Source organism: Apostichopus japonicus, chromosome 9 (assembly GCF_037975245.1).
Source record: "Apostichopus japonicus isolate 1M-3 chromosome 9, ASM3797524v1, whole genome shotgun sequence".
In the NCBI taxonomy this organism is placed as follows: domain Eukaryota; kingdom Metazoa; phylum Echinodermata; class Holothuroidea; order Aspidochirotida; family Stichopodidae; genus Apostichopus; species Apostichopus japonicus.
This window is the reverse complement of record NC_092569.1, coordinates 13,170,956-13,194,498: the sequence shown is the minus strand read 5'-3', so window position 1 is coordinate 13,194,498 and position 23,543 is coordinate 13,170,956. Positions and strand designations below refer to the sequence as shown.

At 37.8% G+C, this 23,543-nt stretch overlaps 1 protein-coding gene across 13 annotated transcripts in view; it reads left to right on the top strand.

Annotated features, from left to right (window-relative positions):
• LOC139974164 (protein 4.1-like) overlaps positions 1-23,543 on the top strand; it is a 113,724-nt gene that overhangs the window by 63,973 nt on the left and 26,208 nt on the right. For 11 of the 13 annotated variants that reach the window (XM_071981112.1, XM_071981117.1, XM_071981124.1 and 8 more), the window contains exons 8-13: positions 2,406-2,493; positions 5,231-5,383; positions 7,177-7,274; positions 12,223-12,395; positions 14,000-14,142; positions 14,671-14,703. In XM_071981112.1, the coding sequence (XP_071837213.1) occupies positions 2,406-2,493; positions 5,231-5,383; positions 7,177-7,274; positions 12,223-12,395; positions 14,000-14,142; positions 14,671-14,703 (688 nt within the window). The remainder of the gene's footprint in view (positions 1-2,405; positions 2,494-5,230; positions 5,384-7,176; positions 7,275-12,222; positions 12,396-13,999; positions 14,143-14,670; positions 14,704-23,543) is intronic. The other 2 variants (XM_071981119.1, XM_071981115.1) reach the window with 1 other exon arrangement.

The window sequence follows — 23,543 nt, the reverse complement described above, 5'->3', positions numbered from 1 at the left end:
AGTGACTGAATTCAAACCAAGTTCACCCCTGGAGTTACGACAATTTTTGATAAACTGTACTTTCATGGGCTGCTTCAAGAAAGCACTCATACTGACAGCATGAGAAGTATGAATATCCTGTCCCTATCATATAAAGGTTAGGAACTGTTCACTCTGTCAGTATGAGAAGTATGAATATCTATAGCAGTTTTGAAATTACCACAAAACGGACCAAATGTTGGCTATCAATGTATTAACTAGAAAATGTTTGTTTATTATTATTATTATTTATACTAGTGTTGCTACGATAATCGTTTTCAATATCGGTATCGGCCGATATTTGCAATATCGGCAGCATATCGGTATCGGTAAAATTTTGCCTAATTGCCGATAACAGCAAACCGATATTGAACTTTTCTTTTTAACAGCAGAGCTACCTGTACTTATTTATACTTGCAATGATTTGTTAATCTGCCCAAGACGATCCATTTCTTTAGCGTCAGTTAAACTCAGATTCATTTTCGATTAATATCCATGGAAACCTGATTCTCCGTAACATCTAAAAACACGTCTACGGCGCGCGAATATAACCATTGACCTTCGTGAACCTTGGCCTACACACAGCATTAGTGCAGCATATATACACTGTACTAACCATTCATTTCCTCAAAGGCCTCCGTGAAAACCTTGAACATGATGCATACAGTAACTGCACAGTTCAGCAGTGTTGGAAAACCTTGTTCAATTTCCCGCGAACACACTGCTGATTTCCCGCCGGTGTTCGCCTGCCTAGCACGCGTAACGTGCGAGCATAAAGGCGTGGTGTCCAGGGGCCCATCTTAGGGCTATGGTGGGGTCACGGGGTAGAACCCCTCGTGGGGATCCTTGGGGCGAAAGCCCCCGAAAATTGTTGTCATTTTTTGCGATGTCTGGCGATGAAAAAATTCGCAGTTGAGGATGCAAAATACTGACAACTTTTTTTATTTAAATTGTCACGAAACTGATGAAAATTTTAAAATGACAAGTTAAAGTAGCTGTATTATGTTATAAAATGAAAAGAGATTTAATCTGTCTTTCAATCTTTAAAAAGTGCAACTTACAAAACTTCCGATATTATGAAACAAACAACGTTCAGCAAAGCCCCGTTTCTAGACTGCCTAACAATGAATAGCGTGCACTATGCGTACATTTTTACAACTGCAGTGTTTAACCCTATACCCAACTACTGTACCACGGTACATGTGCTGCGAATTTGCCCAGGTACCTTCCCAACAACTGTGAGCTCATCCCCTGTATAACACCTGTTTGTTAACATTTTTTGGCACGTTGCCAGGGAACCTTTTAGTTACGTGAGATCCGTAACCGCCGAGGTGGTTAGGCTATTTGCTTTACACTTAACTATGGTAGGACATTATTTTTTCAGGTTTTTTTTCGCTATACGGTCAAGTCAATAAGTTGTACATTGAGTATAAACTCAATAAATTATAACTTCTACATTGTGATCGACAGTTCGTAAGTTAAGGTTTGAGTGTTTGCTCCCAAATCTGACTAGGAATTTGTATCGCACAAATCGGCAGAAAGTGCGATGCTGATTTGGAAACGTCTCGCAAGTTTGTCGTTTTGGATCGCATTTTGCGATGCGATACCGGAAAAATCGAACACTGGTTAGGAACCGTTCACACTGTCATTACGAGTGCATTGAAGCATGATAGGATAGGGCATGATAGAGTGGTATTACAGCATTAGAAAATTTTCCCAACTGGCTGACCAAGTTTCCTTGCTTGTTAAATATTCATGTTGAAAGCAATTATGACGTCATTGGCCTATGATTTATCTTGATTTGATTAATGGAGGGCACACACATTACACAATCACCCTATTATTAAAATAAAGCTCATTACAAAGGATACTTACAGCTACCAAGATAATTCAGGATAATTCAAATGTGAGATATTACTACCACCTATCTCCTCTCTGCAAATGCACTCTTCTATCTACTAAGCTCAATAAATTGGATACCTTTTACCAAGTGCTGCACATTGATGATGTTGCATGCTTTTTATGATATGCTGAACATTAAAGGCAACCTTTGTTCATGCCCATCAATGTATAAATGTTTGACATGTACTGCAGTACTCAATGTCAGGTTAGTACAGTACTCAATGTCAGGTACTACAGTACTCAATGTCAGGTACTACAGTACTCAATGTCAGGTAAATACAGTACGTCTTGTGTAGATTGATAAACATTTTCAACTTCTCAAACTGTATGGTACCTGATTTTGTTACTTCAATTATGCACAAATTATATGCTGATTAACATTTGTACCCTTCAGAGCTGCATTCATTTCTACTGTAGTCGTTAATTTGTCAGATATATATTGTAAGCTGTCATTCATAAAGTAAATCTTTCCCTCTCTTTTCCAGGGGACAGACTCCATCTGAAGCGGACCTTCATTTCCTAGAAAATGCCAAGAAATTGGCAATGTATGGTGTAGACCTGCACCATGCAAGGGTAGGTGTCAGTCGTCCTCCTAATAATCATATTTAATATTTGCTTTCTATATAGCGCTTTATACCAGCGATAGGTCTCAAAGCGCTACACAGGTCTACGTTATATTACCCCTGGTCAATGATAACCTGATAACCCAGAGAAAATCCCTCCAGTCGGCAGCCGTTATATATACTGCGCTCAATGACAAGTTACCTCACAGGTACCCTTTTAACCACTGGGTGGAGAGAGGCAAGTGAGATAAAGCATCTTGCCCAAGGACACAACGTAATGAACTAGGCAGTAATCGAACCAGCAATCCTTGGATCACGAGTCCGACGCCTTAGCCAGTTGGCCACCACGCTCTCTTACCTTCTGTAAATGTCTCTCGGTTACAAATCATTCCGCAACAAGAATCCTATGTTTGTTTACAGCCATAGTTCTCATTCCCATCTCTCTCTCTCTCTCCCTTTCTCTGCCTCCTTTCTCTTATATTATACCTCCCATCTTCCTTGTCTATAAATTCCATTTCAACCCACTGTGCCCCTTTTGACCAACGTCCGAGTCGCGAGGGCCTCCTCTATTGCCTCATCCAGAATTAACCACGATTTTAAAAGTCAGTAATGAATGAATGCTACATTTGTCACAGTTCTTCCTCGTCAAGAATCTCGCTGAATTTTTGTTTACTGAAATGGTGTTGGTTCGATCCAGTCCAAGGTTTTGACTATTTGTGTCATTTGGGCCTGATGATAAAAGTCATCCGGGCTTGTTTCTTCCAGGATGGGGGGGAGTGCCACATAGGTTCTGACAGTCAATTATTAGAGAAACAGCAAGTAATACACTTTCACAATCATTACTACAGTATGAAATGTTTTGCTGAAAGGTAAATGACTGCGGTATTGCAGAACTTAGAATGCAAAGACTCTGTGTGTGTGCAAAGACTCTGATGTGTGAATTAATTAATTCACTTTGGCTTCGGCTTTGAGGACGTTTCTGTATATGCTGCCTTGTTGGACGAATCTTAACCATATTTTTGCAGTTACTGTTACTGGTCCATGTTATATTCATTGCCGACTTTGCAATCCTCGGTCACCCTCACAATTTTGCAAGGTCGGTAAGAGCAACTCCATAGTTTTCCCTTTCCGGAAAACCAAATGAGGAACCTCTGAAAAGTTGGCTTGGAACGGTAGAAACCACGGAAGACAAGTAATAGAATAAATAGATTAACATGAACTGTTCTGATGTAACACATGAGCAGCCATCTTGTCATCAATATTAAATGAGCATTCCAGACAATGTCATGACTTCCTACTGGTGGAAATTTAAAGAAAAATATATATATCTATCTCTTTAAAATCTTGCCTGTAGCCATTTCCTCCTAAAGGATATAGCAGATATATACCTAGGAAAACTTTAGATATGTGGGGGGGGGGGGTCGGAAAGCGCCCCTCAAGATTTTGGAAAAGCTTTTTGTGATGAAATATCTACTGTTTGGCAATCCATAAATCATGTTTTGTACAGTGCCTGGAAAACTTGTTACATGCCTGATGTGTCACAGTAGTTATTTGTCAGAAGAAATTAATATATGGCATATGTTACAGGCATTAAATGTAACCAACTCTGAACAACATGCTATTCCCCTAGACATGCTAGGAGCCAAGGACTATGTATCTGTCTGATTTTTTTTTTTTTAGGGGGGGGAGATCTTTTTTCCCCATAAATTGTCCTGTTCTGTTTTTCTCTCTCTGAGTCTGTTGCTTTGATATCCAGCTTTTTAGTATCAAGCCGACAGTTTGAAGGCCTGGAGTAATCGAATGTTAGAGGTTTGTTGCGTTATATGTGTATGGAGAATAATGGTGTAGTCAGCTAGCTAGAGTTATCAGGTGACTCATAGAGGAGACCCCAGGTGTACCAAAACATCACCATGCTGCTTCCTCCCATCCTTAATCCCCCACCCCACCCCCTCCTTCCTCTGACATTTGGGTCCGGTTGTTTTTCGGTTGCATGGTTACCTTTGTGACCCTCTGACCAAGTCATGTAAAATTGACACATCAGACGATACAAGACATCTGTGTCGGTATGAACAGTTGGCTGTCCCTCATCTGTTGAAGGATCCGTCCCTTCCACTCTGCTGTCAAACCTCAATCCCCCCCCTGTGATGTTCCTCACAAGATATAATGTCGCAAGATCAGCACAAGGTATTAATAGTGTCATACAGGTTAAAGGATAAAAACAACTGTTATAAATACTGTTAAGTACCTTTCATTTTGAAACAGGTCTGCTTTTGGTCAGGAATGAAACCATGCAGTGCTGCCATCGTTTGTGATCACACTGTAAAGCTATAACATGGCATCATTTGTGCCACTTATAAGCCTAAGCCTATCACCATGTAAAGCTTTACATGGCATCATTTGTGTTACTTATTAGCCTAAGCCTATCACCATGTAAAGCTTTACATGGCATCATTTGTGCCACTTATAAGCCTAAGCCTATCATCATGTAAAGCTTTACATGGCATCATTTGTGTTACTTATTAGCCTAAGCCTATCACCATGTAAAGCTTTACATGGCATCATTTGTGTCACTTATAAGCCTAAATCTAAACAGCTTTCAAACTCTGCAATGTATTAGAGGTTCGCTGAGCCTCAGAAGCAGGAGTGTTGAAGCCTTTGATTTATCACCGATATAAAGTTTAATTTGTAAACAATGCAGTTTTTGAGTTGATTGTCTCATCCATCCTCTTGTTTTGCATCTCATTTAGGATGCAGAAGGTGTCGATATCATGGTTGGAGTCTGCGAGAAAGGGCTTCTGGTCTACAGGGACAGATTAAGGATCAACCGATTCGCCTGGCCTAAAATCCTGAAAATATCCTACAAAAGAAACAACTTCTACGTGAAACTTAGACCAGGAGAAGTGAGTTGAAAGAGTGCATGTTTGCTAACATTCTATCTTCTGTTATTTTATTTTTGTTTAGATACTGTTTATTTTTGTTGTTGTTTTGTTTGCCTTTGTAGCTTTTGTTTTCTATGTGTGGTTTGCATATACATCTTAGCAGTAACAGAAGAAAATGAATAATTGTGTTAATTTTATGCGTGAAGTGACTATATGCGTTACAGCAGAGATATATTAAACTTAATTTAAGTGATAAAAATCTGTGTTTTGTTGTAACATTTTCCCATAAATTAAGGTTGAATACTGACAATAATAAATTATGAGATTTAGTATGTACAGACAGAAAGTTACAAAATAAATACAATTTATTGATCTGTTTCATTATTTTATTTTAACCAATCTATCACTACATACATCTATGAGACACAATGCATCATACATAACACAGTGTTAGGCAGGAAAAAACCTATATAAGTTTTCAACTGGAAGTGCAGTCAAGCATGCATATATATATACGGCATGTACATAATCCAGGGGCAACTGTTTTACAATATTGCCTGTGAATGAATAGAAAAGATCTTTGTTCCATCAAGACTTACAGTAAGCCCCATATATATGTATATATTTATACATTTATACACCAAACTAGTAGCTCTGCGGATTGATGGCCGTTAATATCTAGATGCAGAGTTTGCTGATTTACCAAACAACAAAGTCTATTTGTCCAACCATACTGTAGTGACTATGTTTAAAGTGACACAGAATTAGCTGGAATGGACCTTCATATAATTATCAATGCTTCTGTGTCTTATTTATTGCTTTGTGACAAAACTTGTGTTGACAAGGTTTCACATTGACATAAACTGGAGCATTGCTTCCTATTTCATATTCCGATCCCTTTGATGTGCAACGGAAGATTAGGCTGAGTTATTTCACTGTTAATAATATGGACATACCTACCCATATGACAACCTTCAGTCATCAAGGGGTTGGTTATAAAAACCAAGTGAAGAAAATTTAGTTCTCTCAGACAACAAAACAACCTGTAGAAAATCAATCCTGGGATCACATTACAGATATCTCTGGCCAGAGAAAGGATATTTTTTACACCAGAGAAGGTAGAATGACTGAAAATTCTTGAATAATAACGTAAAAAATTGGCAACATTTTTTATGCTTCTCGTCCAGGTATCAACTGCAGATGCTGCCGCTTTTTTAATTAGTTGCGAAAAGAAAGGAAAAGTGTAGCACGAGCTGAAATCCACTAGTGGTTTGTCATGCGTGCATAGTCGACTTTGGCTTTTCACCGTGTGTTGATGAGAATGAATATTAAACTTTTTTCTCTTTTTTTTTGGATACCGGTCTTGTTCATGTTTGGAAATGCAAATGCTGAATAATTTATAACTACGTAAATAAAAAACATCTTTTGCGATCAATCAATTGAAGGAACTTTAATTTCAAAATATGACAAAAGTTCTTCTATAAACTTGTATGAACCAAGGCCTTCGGTGGGATGAAATTGTTACAGGGTTTATTGTCAGGTCAGGATCTCAATGGATTGATCATTTAGGGGGGGGGGGGAGGGGGGAGCTGTCCAGGTCAGGTCAGAAGTAGGTCATTTTTTTTTTCCATCTTACATAGCAAAGTCTACTTCAACTAAAAACATTTGAATGAATAATGTTGTAAATAAATTTACATGTCCTAATCACCATGGTTACATTTGCTCATCAAGACAGTAGGGTGTCCTTGTATATCACACAGTGGGCATCTGGACAATAACAACTTTGTTCTGATTCATTTTTCCAATCCCAATAGTATGAGAGATTTGAGAGCACCATTGGTTTCAAGTTGGCTAACTACAGGGCAGCCAAACGCTTATGGAAGTCTTGCGTGGAACACCACACTTTTTTCAGGTCAGTAAAGTCACTTTTCCAGTTGTTTCCCTGGGTCCTCGTGTTCCTTTTGTTTTGGTGGGGGGTTTGGGTGCCCTGAGCTATCATAGCCTTTTCCAAAATATGCAAGAATATCCATAGCATGATACGATTCTCATTTGAACAATTTACCTTGATGTTACTACAGATGTGAGGTTACAGAATATGTCTCTTTGAAAAACGTAGGTCTATCGTCCTCTGTACATGCTGGTGTTACCCTTTTGAACTTTTGTGACATGAATTAAAGGTAGTTTGTACAGCTAATCTCAGATTGGGGAAGTGGTTGGGGGAGGGGGAGGGGGAGGGAAGAAGAGGTGTAGCAGTTTTAGTGATAAACTAGCATAACATGACAGCAATATGGCTGAGTATGTTCTACCTCGAAGCTTGATGCAACAGCAAATCCCATCCTTACGAGAATTCCAGTTGAGTTTTTAATCCAACCTCGTTTTCTGTGATCTGTTTCCCTTCATCTCTTAACTGTCCCCAATAAGTAATCAGTCGTCAGCCGACATGAGTCACTGTCTTAACGAGGGAAAATTTTTTTCCTTCCATCCGGGCGACTCTCCGTCTCCTCGTGGTAAAATTCTAGCTGTTTTACGGGAGACGTTATTGTATCTGCTTTTCATATGGACGTTAAAGCAATGTACCGAGTTTGGTTTGTATTCGACAATGTTGGAATCATCGTCAATTAAAGAGTTGGTCGCAGCGAATCGATGGCAGTGAACCTTGCTTTCTAGCAGGGGATTTTAGAGTTTTTGACAATTATTTTAGTGTTCTTTGACCCTAAAATGCCATAGCAGTGTACAATTCATGCTTGATTTGAAATGAATGAAGTAAATTATGTCGTTATTTTTGTTGTTTACATGTTATGAAATAGTGCGTAGTGAAAAAAGCATCGATTTATTTACTTTGCTTTTCGCCACTTACGTGTCTCCTCAAGACTTATGCACTCTCAATCTACCATGACTAGAGTGACCTGGTAACCTTTTGAAACTGACCTCCCATGGTAACCTGTTACCCCACCTTCCCCCACCCTCCCCCTCATCCAAGCCGACATTCACTCTAGATATGGTCGTCTAAAGTCAAATATCAGACAAAATGTGATACTGGCGTAGGAGGACGACTCACATATTTAACATTGCTCGTTGGAAACTCCATCTCGGTATCTTGTTTTCTAAATCTGGATCTATGTTTGTTAGTAAGCAACCTGTTTTAGTAGTACATTCACTGCACTAGGAATAGATACACTTGAAAAATACTGTAATATCACCACAGCAGCCACTCTTCAGGACCATTGAAACCTACATGACAGGTTTTTGGTTGATTCGTCCCTGAAATGTGATACATTAGAAACATATATTTTGCTGACAATGTAGTCAGGCATCGATATTTCATCAAATTTTGCGTTAAGAAAAGTAATAATCCTATTGTTGTGGAATACTTGAGTTGTACATCGTAGAGAAGGAACAAGTTTTCAGCTCCGTTGCCATGACGATGACAATCTCTCTCTACGATTGCCCGATTCATTTTGTTGACCAGAAGGTAATGCTTTCCACATCCCAAACATTTTGCCAAAGACTAGATGGTATAGCATATGAGGTTTTTCACTTGCCTTCTTATTAAGAAAATTTATGTCAAATTTTTGCATTAGCGAGCTTTATGACAGATGAATATCCCATTAACCATGACATCCGACTCCAATTAATATTTTGACGAAAAATTGTTGTTTTTTTTCTCTCTACGATTTCTTGCCGTATATTCGGTAATAATCAGTTTAGTTGACGCGACTCATCGTGGTTTAAAATGTCATGATATTTACTCACGGTAATTGACAATTCAAATTTTATTCAGTTACGTTAGCAACGTACGTCAATGAATGTATTGTGAACCTTTCGAAAAGCGTCAGACGTCAACTTTGTTGTCTTGCTTGCAAATCTTTTTCTCGTTTTACCCACAATCAAAGTCTCAAAGTGAGAAGACAGTTGATCAAACCAGTGAGTGGTTCGGTCTAATGGATGAAGGTAGTTGCTTTTAAAGAAGCAGTGAAACCTGGTATCTGTGAATTTTGTGGGCTAATCACCCTGGTGGGCCTAAAAGAAAGTGGGGGTTTTCTTGTTAACATGCAGAAGAAATCTACTGTACTTCTCATAAATGAAGTGGTATTCAAACTGGTGAATAAATGTAAAATGGGATCAAACCTGTAAATGGGAAAAAGCAGCTGACATGCACATGTACGTGATTGTTCTAATAGTCTCGTAAAGTAGGTACAGTACCTACAATACCAGGCAGATATTATATACTATGGAAACCTCCTACCTTATTTCAATAAATAGAAGCTAATAATTTAAAGGATTAATTTATGAATTTAATTTGATATGTAACTTTTTTTATCACCCAGACCCTTTTACATCTTTATAAAAAAAAAATTTAAATTTTTTTCTAGTATTAACCTGTACTAGCTCCATGATATAAATCTCTTCTAACAAGTTACCTGAAATATTCCCAGGATTGTTTTTGACTCGATGTCATCGTATTGAAAGGAAAGTTGAACAGTCCATGTCTTACGTTGTAATAATATGGAATATCAGCTTGTATACAATAGCATGCAAATTTATTTAAAAGCTACTCTATATATCACCACCACAATATGCAAATATATGTTGAAATATGATATAGGTTAAGTATATTTACTTATCATAATCGACTTTTTCAGAAGTTGTATTTGTATCTGGTAAAACACTGTTTACAGACTACCAGATTTTTTTTTTTACCTTTTTTTAAAAATTTGGCACAGTAAGTGAATTAGTGAGGCATGTGTACCGTGTAAATGATGTTTATTCTAATTCATGAAGGATAGCATTGTGGAGATGACGGAAGGAAGTTTGTTAACTGTTTGAAATAAATTTTTGATCTTCTTGGCATCTTACTACATTACAATGTACATGTAGATTTTCTTTCTGGGGTTGGGGGGGGGGGGGAGGGGTGATAAGGAGATAGAGTAATCGGAAAGTAAATTCCTTGGGTAGCCAGTTTTCAATTTAAAAAAAAAAAAATTAACGTTGAGCTTGCAAACTTCCTCTCCTTTATCCAAGTGTACAGTGTAGAATAGATACATTTGAAGACACTGTATGTCGTTAAATGTCAATGGATGGGTTAACATTTTCACTAAACATTTTGACGGTATTATCACATTCTAATGTATATACATGGTTCATAAAGTTTCTTGAGGGTTAGAGATGGAAACCATTTACAGCTATGAAGACAGATTCAGTCACTTTCTTGTGAATGGCAAAATGCAGATGATTCATTTTGACCAAAATGTTTTTTTATTTAAGAACAACAAGTAGTCATTCACTAAATTGCATTAAGTCCAAAAATAGATATCCCCTAGGACTGTATTTTAACATGATTAACTCTTTGTTTTGTTTACCTTTTCATCATCATGTTCTATGAACAAACAAGTATTATTCGAGATAGACAGTGACCTACTTCTTTGGTCGTTGTCACTTTGACTGTTTTGAAAAAAATTGCCCGCTAACTCTTAGTCTGTAGTTCAGAAGTATCGTGGTGACTGACAGCCGTTGGTATACACTTTGTGACGCACGCCCTCTGTAACGAATCAGAAATTATTATGTCTAGACGGCACAATTACCGTATTGGAGTGGAGTTTCATTAAGTATTTTTGCTGGGAATTTATGATTTATGGCATGCATCTTTGGGGATATTTTCATAACTCTAGTTTTGCTTGAAATTAATGATGCGCATAGAGTCTGGTACTGCGGGGAGGTTGAGCGTCTGTTCATTGCCGAGATCTGCCACCGTCCTGTCAAACGTCCGTGACCGAAGAGCCGAGTACCGCCACGTAATTAACCGAGACCTTTTAGCCCCCTGCTCACACTTGTTTTGAAGAATCATTCATGCACATAGGCACAAAAAAAAACTGAGAGAAGTGCCTGTATGTAGCTTTTAATGTAATTAGTGCGCTCTGCACCCTTTTAGATTTCCAAATTAATTGAGTTAAAAATCTTTTCCCCCTTTTCATGAAAAGAAGGTTGGTTTAAAATATAAATATGGTGTTTTGTGTGGAGCATGACATGAATAATATGTGGGTAAAGGATGTTCTTGACATTATACTCCAGATAGCAGTCACTATTCTTCCTGCCTGGTAGAGTGTAAAATTGAGTCGAAAAACAAAAATCAAAGTGATTATGAGGGGGAAAAAATTGCAAGTTTGAAAACAAGAAGCAGGCGTTTAAGACAAGGCAGTAGGTATCACTAAACACAAGAAATATATATGACAGATCTAGAGGAAAATCACATAATTTTTGGCTTGAATTATGGCGCAAAATATAAAATGGTATGAAAATAAGGTGAGAATTGTCACTGTGTAGTACTTAGCACGAAGACAAATTGTTTGCCATGGTCATGACAGTCACACTGTTGGCACTTTGCAATACTATACACAGCTCTATGTGACTCGATGTCCTGTTCCCAGCTATTACTTCTGTATTCCAGGCATGAGCTTTTTCCGCGAATTCACTGGTTATCCGTGATTTCTTTTCTACCTCGGGGTCAAAAACTATTATCCTAACACACTGTAGCATAGGCAAACTGGAGCCTATACCGCAATTTTTGCAAAATTCTGTGATTTTTTTTTTTTACCCCAGGCTCATCCCTGTGTACTCATAGTGATGTCAAAACATGATTGGAACTTCATTCTATCCATCATCCAGAGAAAATACTTCCATCACTTTTTGACGGGGAAAAAAAAAAGTAAAAAAATCACCAATCGTTGGATTTGAAAAATTTCAATGAAAAATGATTAGTCAATATTTAAAAATTTTGATTGAGTGAGATTTTGTTGAAATTTTAATAGTCACGATGGCTTTGTCCTTAACAAATGACGTCCCCCTCGTAATTCTCCGTACAGACTGGTGACTCCAGAGCGACCCAGCAAGCGTCCTCTCATCCATCTAGGCTCCAACTTCCGATACAGCGGGAGAACTCTCCACCAGACCAGGGCTGCTACGGCTACCATCGACAGAGATAATCCATCGTTCAGGAGAGCTAACCCCTCCACCAGAGCCACTCAGAGTCTTGATGGTACGTAGAATGCCAGATTATGTGGCTTTCATAATAATAATTGCTAGAATGCATAATACGATAATAGAGGGTAAGCATATCGGGTTCAAAGAAGTGTACATTGTGAGAGCTACCGAGTTGCCTCATATTTGAGGTCGAACTGATGATTGTCTGAAATTGTCTGTGCGCCATTTTTGCAAAAAAACTTCACGCGCACCGTATTAATTTGAAGAAACTTTCACAAAATCCATCCCATATTTTTTTTTTTTGTCTCAGGTTCACTCGGTGGAAATTCTGTGTTTATATAAATATGCTTTTCTGGTTTAACATTTGTCAAATAATATGTATGGCTTTACTGTTTGATTTAAGAACTGAAGTGAAATACATTAAGTTTTTTTTCGTCATGCTTTTCTGTTTAACCCGATAAATTATAGTTGTCAATGGGCTCATTTTGCCGCAATAGTTCCATCAATCTTAACACACGGCATGAACATCATAGCTCTCGACTCATCCTCTTCTACAACATATTTATTACGAAAGCACCGTGTTCGGTTATCCAGAGATTCACGCCTTGCAAAACACAAACAGGTTGTCTGTTTTTCAGTCAGTGTCTGAGATTAAAGCTGCACACAGACCTCTGAATAAATATATACAAAAGGAAACGAAAGATGTTTGCTTTAAAATGCAGTTCATTGAAAGAGTGACATACATGTTGACAGTGGTAAAAAGCAATCTAGACGCTCATCGATTATTATTCCTGTCGTGGTAAAGTTGATTTTTTTTTTTCCATTATTTTGCGAATGAGATAGAGAACAATGTGACCCACATTTGTCCATTTATTCAAGTACTTCGTGAAGGCAACTTTAAAGAAAACAAAAAAACTTGACAGATCACATTAGCATGAATGTTAAGAGAGTACCATACATGATAATTGAACAGTCAGTACTGCGCTAGTCTCATTTCCAAGTTATTATAGTGAGCGCTAAAATCATCTTCTTCACCTGCGTTATCAATTTGCCAAGTTTGCATAGCATTGCTTTCAGTACTGGATAAATTAATTCCTGCTTGTTAGGTTCCTTCATTTATGGCTCAGCAGATGTTTCAGACCTCAAGAAAAGTTTGGCCTTTTAAAGCAGCCATCAAAACGTGGCCTATATCAGGTGGCTTTTTAAAGCAGCCATTAAAACTGGACCTATATCAGGTGACTTTTTAAAGCAGCCATTAAAACTGGGCCTATATCAGGTGACTTTTTAAAGCAGCCATTAAAACTGGGCCTATATCAGGTGACTTTTTAAAGCAGCCATTAAAACTGGGCCTATATCAGGTTGCTTTTTAAAGCAGCCATCAAAACGTGGCCTATATGAGGTACTCTTATCACTTCTAAGCAGATGTTCCCAGCTTAGCCTACTTTGCTTATAGGAATCTGGGCAGATGTTATTATTGTTGTTTTCTGGTTCAAAGTTTGTCTCGGTTCATATCACCTTAAAGGGAGGAAGAGATTGTATAGTGTGCGAGAAACGTCACGCCAGTGAGCTGAGTGAATCTGTGAAATCTGTGGTACTATGTACACAGAGGTATCACCAGCAACTCTTTGATCGCTTAAATTTATCGGTTCTCCTCATCAGGTTACAGCGGGAGCTCTGACCATGACCCAGAACGTGTAGATGAGGTCATCATGGCTCAGTCTGCGAGTAATGAGGAGCGCCCTCGCAGTATCATTGAGGATCATGTGATGCCTTACGCCGACAATCCCGAAGACGCACACAAAGTAAGGATTACTACCAAGTGTTTAAGAAATGGTCAGATTGTTGGTTTGCCTTGCACCAGTTTGATAAAGACCAGATCTATCTTTGGGTGGGAAATTCACTCAGATTTCCCCACGTGTAAAGGTCTGTTTAGCATTTCCACAGAGTCCGCTGAAAAGGTAGATAAAAGACCACCGCAATGTTACATAAATCTGAAAAAACAAACCTCATGATATGGACAAGACTTGATGGGGACACTCAGAGTTTTATGTTCCCCCTCCTCCCCCTTATGAGAGATTGAGATGGGTTCAAAAATAAGCCTTTTGGCAAAAAGGGGGAGGGGGCGTGCTGGAGGGACCACCACATCGTGCAACAAGGGTGGGGAAAAAGTTTCGTCATGCTATTCTCTCAAGTAGAAGTTCACAGCTTAACAGTAAGCGCATGGACATTAACACCTTTGTTGGTTGGGGAGGGGGCCAGGGGTTACCCCTGTGGGGTGCACCACTGGATAGAAGCCACACAATTTGACTGTCTGTTCTTTCTTCATCCAGAGTCAGGAATCTGATGGAGAGGATAAAAGTGGGGTATGTGGAAAAGTTAATTTTAAGAGACGTTTTTTGCCAGCTTTTTACGTTTTTCTTCTTCTTTTTTCTTTCAAATTGATTTTTCTTGGTTTTGTTTTCCCATGGAATGATTTGCAGTTCTTTTGAAATGAAAAGCAAAATGCTGTACAAAAAAAAGAAAACATGGAAGAGAAAAGAAAAATGCATGACTTTCTTGCTTGGGTAGACTTTTCAACTTTTCTCAGTTTACTGGAACCTTAACCCCCCCCCCACCCCCTGCTTTGAATTTAAGGTATCCCAGCTGTGCAGGCAGGCACCCCGAGGTGAAGCAAAGCAATCAGGAAATTCTCTACTTAATTATTAGAGAGGTATTGTTTCTTTGTTGTGATGAATGAAATTTGATGACTTAAATTTTAGAAAACACAGAAAAAAAAATCACAGCTTGTTTCCATTGATACAGTATGTGTCATTTCCATGCCTGTCTGCAGAAATCATGATTGTGCTTAGGTTCCCATCACTGTAAGGAATTATATGATAGGCTGGTGGGCAGGGTGTTGAGTTAAACGTTACATCTTTGAACACCCCCATACTCTAGTATAAGGCAGTTAGTTAAAATGCAAACTGAACTAGTTTAACTACCTGTAGTCAAGAAAATAGCAGTCAGGGTCAAAGACAATGGAGTATATTTTTTTTCTTTTTTTTTAAATTTAAATTTTTTTTATTTGGGCTTTGACATTATAAATATATGATTTAAATAGGATATAGTTCAAATGAAAATAAGTTCTAAAATTTGATTTTGAACCAAAAACTTGAGTAGTGAATTTCAAGATATTTAAAAAAAAACCGATAGGTGTACTAAATTTTAGTGATTGACGAATGCCTTTGGTGATGAAAGGTTCTCCTCTCCGAGTTTGTTCTGCTATCGTGCCATCTGTAATCATCATCATGCAAGTCCCAAAATGAACAATGTTTGCAGACAAACAAACAGATTATTCTTGAAAAAATCCAAATGAAATTTTAAAATGATATTTTTCATCGTAAATTTAATTCTTTGACGTAGGAAAGGATTTTCCTAATTTGACGAACGTAATTTGCTGCTTTTAAATGTTTCCTGTTAAACTTACTTTTTTTTAAAAGCCAAAGATCCCTTTTCTTGTTGATTGTCCGGCTGATACCCCTTCACATCTGGTGAAATATTCAAGAAGCCAAGCTAAGCCGATTTAACCTATCGCTCTATCTGCATCCAGATCAAAAAGTATCTGCTTCAAGGCACGCACAATCTGACAGTCATGTTTTTTGTAATTCTCGTGGCAAGCTTTCATTTCAAATTCCCATTTTTTCTCTTTTTTTTGTCTTTCTTTGAAAGTTATAGGCTTTTTGACGTGTCTTGCTTCTTATTTGTTTCAGCCAAACTTAACGAAAAAAGAAGGAAAAGAATATCTTTTTATTTTAGATTATTTTGAAATTGATACACGCAGTTGAGAGGATTAATTATTGCTTACATTTTTTATTAGATCGATTTAATCTCACATATACGGCAGGTTTGCTAAACGCCAGGCCTCTGGATATGAAGCTCAATCATCGTTAAAATATGGATGGATATATAATAAAAAAATTGCCCCGCACACATATCATACCTAGGAAATAATCTTCCTGTTTACCATTCTGTATATCAGTTAAAACAAAAAACAGAACTATAAATTTGAGTTAAAGTTTATTTTCCTGTTTTTTTTAATATATTAAGAATGGATAATGCGAAGCAATAGAAAGTGCGAACTGCCTTGACTTAAAAGATTAAAAAATGTGAGAATGCGCCAAGTAAACATCCTTTTAAAGGTCACTTCCTAAAATTAGAGCCGGCCTGTTTACACAGAAATCATAAACCTCGGAGCAATAATATTGTTTCTCTGATTGTGGAAGATCTGTTGGAACTTTTCAAAATGACTGTTGGAACTTTAAAAATTAGTTCCTTATGAAGTGAAATCCAGGTTCCCTTCCTCATGTTTGAATGTTGATTGTGTGATATTTCAAGAGAAGTCAAGTTAAAAGTGAGTGGGAATATATTTGAGGAACACAACTCTTCTTTTAAGTCTTAGTTTTATAGTTTTCTCCAATCATGCTGTTTGATAATATGGGAACACTGGTCAAAAACCACAGGATTAACACATTGCTGACGAGACAGAGGAATAAACAGGCATGAGCTTTTTCCGAGAATTCGCGGAATATCCGTGATTGCTTTTCTACCTCGGGGACAAAAAGTATCATCCTAACACACTGTAGCATACACAAACTGGAGCCTATACCGCAATTTTTGCAAAGTTCTGTGATTTTTTTCTTACCCCAGACTCATCCCTGAATAAAGAAAGACTGTTCGCTCCTTCCTTCTTGTACGTTTATAGCATCGAGTAAATCTTTGTACCTGCATCATCAGAATCTTTTCAAATCTCGTTGGGGAAAAAAAAAAACCTCTGCCTCTTTTTTTAGCAGGCAGTGATGCACCTCTGGCCAAACAGATTTTCAGACTACTTCAGTGATAATTATCGTAATAAACCTTCTTTAATATTGACTACAAAAACAGACAGCAGCATTATTTCATAGCTAGACAATTCTAGAGACCTTTCATTAATTGTAAGAGTGCATTTACACAGTGGGTTAAAGTTCATGTGCATTGTTATGATTATAAACTCATGACCAGTCTTGGTTTTGTTTCCCCCCCCCCCCTCTAAAGGGTTATAGGTCACAGGTCACTTGTCTCCATAGGTGGGATTGTATGTGATTATATGAAATGATTCCCTGTAAATTTTAGAATCAGTATTTGGTGCAGTGCCAACATCTTAGTAAGAGATGTTTTTTTTACACCAGTCAGCCCAGATATTGAGTCATCCTATATTGTTTTTCTCCCAGGTCTGTGAATTACTTTGATAACAAAGTCCAGGCAACAGTGTGTGACCTTTATAGTACTGTACAATCATTTTCTATAAGCCGTACCCCTCTCCCAAAAAAAAAGGATGAAAAGAAAATATGACTTTTTGCAAAATCATTGGTTCCTATAATGTCGATCCCCAGGAACAAATCTAACCACTGCAAAGTAAACTCGGAATGACAGACAAACTCAATGACAACTGTAAATTGTATTCTCTGTCTGCTTTGGCATGAAGCACGCTTGGGATATTTATACTGAATGAATAACATAACATGCAAATTAAGACGTTAACATAAGAATAGCAAAAGATCCTTATCGATGCAAACTACTGTACGCACTCAACAGTTTCTAGATCAACAAAAAACTGCTACAAAATTTTTGAAATTGTATCGAAAACTGAATACCCATAGGTCTGGATTTTATGTTCTGTCTTCCCACACCCTTCAAAAAGGAGACCCAAAAAACCCAACAACAATATCCTTGGAACTATAATAGCATAAGAAGATCTATAGATACACCTTGCTATGAAATATAATAAAAAGTTAAAAGGCAAAAACATTGAGATGTTTTGAAGAGAGTTGGTCTTATTACTGCTCAAGTAATCTGAGATGATTTGAATTTTGTTTATAGTCTCCCAAAATAACCTCCTTTTTATCTAATAATGTAGTGATGAATTTGGAGAAATCCTTCCAACAATAAAAATCATAGGACAGTTTTGTGTGGTAGTATTTGGTTAAAGCCTTCAGAAGCTGTTTTTTTGCTTAAATCCTGTACACCCTTCACTTCAGGTACAGTTACAAAAGAGGTCTACATTAGCCTCTTATAATTGTTTTTTTTTTGGGGGTTTTCACCTCTGACGAACACCTCTATATGCCATCAGGGTCATCATCAGAGCTGATAAGGGAAATGTCACTCCAAAATGCTTTTAATTCCATTTACCAAATGAAGCTCAATGTTGCCATGGTAACAGAGTCATCTCAAATGTGCTCGACGGTGCAACAATCACCTGAGTGGTTCGGCAATTTGGTCTTCGGTTGCTCTCGGTTCAGGCTAATTAGGATACCTTGCCCCCCGATCGTTTAAAGGCAGTTTCTAAGAGGTATCGGATATCTTTGGCATTTTCATGGAGCCGTCGTTGCGTTCACATCTTTCCTTTTGGCAAAAATAGGATGTAATTTCACTTTCATCTTAAAGCCAAGTAAACAGGATGAGGGGGGATGGGGTGGGAGGTCGGGGAGGTGAACTGTGCTATTTATATAGTCCATGGAATTTTGAGAAGAAAGACCGAAAGTTCAGATCGTTTCGTTATATATGCGGGTGTATTGATAAACGGAACACACCCACAGTCGAGTAATTTGACCCTTTAAAGGGGAAAAAAACAGGGAAAGAGAAAGCAAATCTAATCTATTAACTTGAAAATATGAACATGAAATATTAGTCCTTATTCTTGTACTTCCGTTACATACAAAGGTTAAAACAATGCGATATACATGACCAATGGACCAGCTTGATAGTTGGCTTTGTGCCAGCTGCTTGCAGTGAAACTTTGAAGAGAAAGTGTAAAAGGAATAGTGGCTTCTGATCCCTGCCTTTTTTTTGCTATTTTTGTGAATTTTTTAGGGAGAAATTCCCGATGCAAGAATAGGAGAATACAGACCATCTGCAACTATTTTTTTTTTTTTTTGGCAGATTTGTTTGTCTTCTAGAGTTCAAATATTCCTTATCCAAATGGGAAAAAAAAATGTAATTTAATATCCCCAGATAGATAAAGGGCTAAATAAATGGTATCATTATGCCGTCCATCATTTGCAGATAGTGAAATAAAATACAGAGAAATAGGGGTAGGACCTAATGGCAGAATTTATATATTCAGCATTAGTAAAACTTAATCTCGAATCACAGTAGAATAAACATGGTAATACATATAAAGGAAACCTTTCAAAATTTCAAGCATTTGTGGTTCAGTGAATGCATATTTATTGACTTGCTCCAGAACATTGGAAAACTTTTAACCAAATAATTTCCCAAATGGATTATATCAAAGATTTATTTTTTAGCTATTTTGTGATTTTGGGGGGCCAATCTTCATCACAGGTAACTCTACCATGGGGTTCCAATCATGATGGGCTTGGTTCCTTCTCCTAATCCTACTCTTTTTACTTTATTTTTTGGGTCACCAGTAGAAAGTGACAGATCAACATGTTGCAAACATGGATATCAACTTTGTTCCATTTTTTATTTACATTTTTTTTTTTAAATTTCTCAAGCCCTTGCTAACTTTATTAATGTTGTACAGAGGAAGGGTAACATGATTAATATCACCTCACTAATTTGGGCGTAATCCAGTTTTGATGTCTGTTAATACATCTAAAGTTTGTAGCAGTTTTGGAGGAAGATGTGTCGTAAACAATTCTTTCCTAGGAGGAAGTTTGAAAGAGAGGTTTGTACAGTAAATGATGCCATCTAATAAAATCAGTAAATGATGCCAAAAAAAAAGTGCCATCTAATTTATGATATACCGTCACAGTTTAAGCTCCAGGGTAGTATTTACCTTTCCAATTAGTCAAACGGATCACACCCACTTTTTTTTAATACTTTTAATAGAACTTTGCTGCAGGGAAGCAGGATCTCAGGGGAAATTTGGCTCTGACAGATATGTGTTTAAGCAAACGATATTCCGTACGAAACTGACAAGGAAATAATAAACAAGTTTCTATTGAGCAAAGATCCTTTTTGTTTTTAAATAAGACTGGAATTGAAACTGTTTATGACAAGAATTACAAGTCCTTTGCTCTTTGAAGTAAGCTATATTGTACCGTGGCTACCCCTCCCCCTTACACCCCTCCCTCCCCCAGGTCTCTCCCTCCCAAGCAGAGAAATGTTGTTTCATCGGGATTTTCTACAGACTTCAGTGTCACAGATGTACTCTCAATTTAGTACGTAGGAAAACACTTAATATCACCTACCCCAAAAAAGGTTTAGTTTAACGTTCAGATCCTCCTTCAAACGCATATGTGGCTTTGACAGTGAATATTCCGACGTTGAAGAGGCATCGTCGAACGTCCAGCTGTGCATCTGTTATGCAGTTCGTCCCTTGCAATTTTAAGATATGTCGTCATGCCAGAGAACTTTGATTAAAACGGGATGGAAATTTAAAAAAAAAGGCAATTTCGTTCTGATTTTAAAGCGACGGTTATATTATGTTTTATTCGTTAGTGAGTGGAACAGTGGCATTGATAGATTTGTTTTTGCACATTTTTTTTTTTTTGGGGGGGGGGATGTGGTGAAGTTAATGTTTTTGTAGGTCATAGCCCATTAAGAATATCAAAGTTTTTTGATTAAGCGCTCCTTTCAGTCACTTAGCCTGTCACTGAGTCAACCCTGTGAGTCTTAGATTTTCATTAGCGATCCCACTCATGTGTTTGCCACGGCGAATGATATTTATGTAAGGGCTTGGATAGCTTCAGATATCCGAGTGTCAATTAAGGTTGACAGGGTATGGCTGATGCATGGTGACACCTACCGGTTCCAGGCGGCTCAGGTTTCTGCATGTTTTGCATGAGTGACTGTTGCTCTGGAAGAAAGAAAAGGCCATAAGGAGAAGACTTGTGGAAAGTTTGTTTTCTTTCGATATGGTTCATGAAAGTCTTAACTTGTTTGGTCTTCTCTGTGGTGGTTTATGGATGTGACACTAGTGTATGTATACTGTATGTATGTGAGTGTGCCTTTGTTTTTCTATCTGACCAAGGACTTGAACAAAACAATTCCAGGTCCTCGGTTGTGATTTCTAAAGAATCACCATGTCCTCGGAAGAATTCTATTGTATGGGGTATTGTTAAGGTTAGGGTACGTGGATTTGAACAATGGAAAATACAATGGGGTCCTCGGTCTGAATGTAATACAAACATGCGTGTGTGTGTGTGCTTACCTGATACAAGGAAACATTTGATGCTTCACCTCACGCTTGTAAGATAGAGTAGTAACAGGAACCGTAAGGTCCTGTAGAGTGCTGCTGCCACTTAGAGTAGTAACAGGAAGATGATAGAGGATAGAGTAGTAACAGGATAGAGTAGCAGGAACAGGATAGAGTAGTAACAGGAACCGTAAGGTCCTGTAGAGTGCTGCTGCGACTTATACACCTTGGAACAGACAGGCTCCACATAATTATTACAGCTAAATTTAAAGGTACAATGGAAGGAAAATTATGCATTTCCATGAACAAATGAATGCCTTTCCTCCCCAAGTATCCTTCACAAATCAGAATAATGCCATGTTTATTCACGAGCTTAGATGTGAATAATTTGTAGAGAATCAAACTGCAGATATTGAATATTCATAAAGGGTTCCAACTGGCTCATATTTAGTGTCGTACAGTTCTACCAGTTTTTAAAAAAAAATTGAGGATGCGAGTGGTTGTTTGAGTAAGAAGTGTGAGAACGCCATTACGTTTATGATGTGTTATGTATATGTTTGGAATGGACAAATAAAATGGAGATAATGAATATTTATTAGGGAGGTAGGATGTCATTCAATGTTGGGATTTCACCTGACACATGTAATACTGTATAAGGGTCTTATCATAATGTTCTCAGCACTGGTCTTGTAACAGTAGTAACAGTCATGTACAAGGTGGAACACTTTATTCAAATAGGATGTATTTATATAGATGTCCTTCTCGTCCAAGTCCAAAGCAATTTGCATTCAATCACATCCTTTGATTTTCCAGTAACAGGTGCCATTTTTGGTTCCTTGCTTTTTGCAAAGCAAGGAACCTATGCGTTCAACTTGGCGTGTGTGTGTGTGTGTGTGTGTGTGTGTGTGTGTGTGTGTGTGTGTGTATGTGACGCTTGGCTTGTGTACACGATATCTCAATAAGGAAATGATGTATCATGATGAAACTTGTTGGGTGGATAGCCCATAGTAAGAGGAAGATCCCTATTGTTTTTGGTGCCCGCAAAGGTCACCAAAGGTCAGTTAGATGCCAAAAACCAATATATTAAAAACAGCAATAACTCCCATTGACAGGGTCCGACATGGTTGATATTTTGGGAGTAGTTGTGAATGGGGTAAGGCATCGTTTCCAAACATAACGGTAATGTGATCGAAGGTCAACAAAGGTCAATTAATGATAAAAAACTAGTATTTTTGCAATAACTTGAGAACGAAATGTCCGTTAGGGTTGGGAGTTGCTTCAATGTAATCCAATTGTCGACCCGCACCTGGGTGACCCTTGACCTCAATTTGACCTTTGGTGACCTTTACATGTTTTTGGGGATTTTTACAGTTTTGATGCTATTTTCAGATGTCAAAGGTACCTTCTGAACATAAATGTCAATAGGTTGACCCCGTGTGACCTTTATGTGCAAAGTTATATGGGGTCAAAGTTTTTCGGTCGGAGTTAGGATGGTTGCACAGACTTGTCGGTTTGTTTTTTGGAATCAGGAGATTAAACTACATCTGAAACCAAGGTCAAAGGTCACATTAGAAAAAATGTGCTTATTTTGGGAGGAAACGAGCAAAAAAGAAAATGTTTGGTTTTGATGCTAGATTTGGATACCAAAGGTACCTTCCGATCAAAAATGTCAATGGGTTGACCCCCGTGTGACCTTCGTGTGCGAAGTTATACGAGGTCAAAGTTAATTTTCAGACATTTAATGCAATAACTCCCAGTTCCAAGGTGTGACGTGGTTGACATTTTTGGACAAGTTGCAAATGGTATAGGGGAATATTTTCAAACTTAACGGTCATGTGATCCAAGGTCACCAAAGGTCAATTAATGATAAAAAACTAGTATTTTTGCGATAACTTGAGAACAAATTGTCCGTTAGGGTTGTGAGTTGCTTCAATGTAATCCAATTGTCGACCCGCATCTGTGTGACCCTTGACCTCAATTTGACCTCTGGTGACCTCTGGTGACCTTTTTGTGTTTTGTGGATTT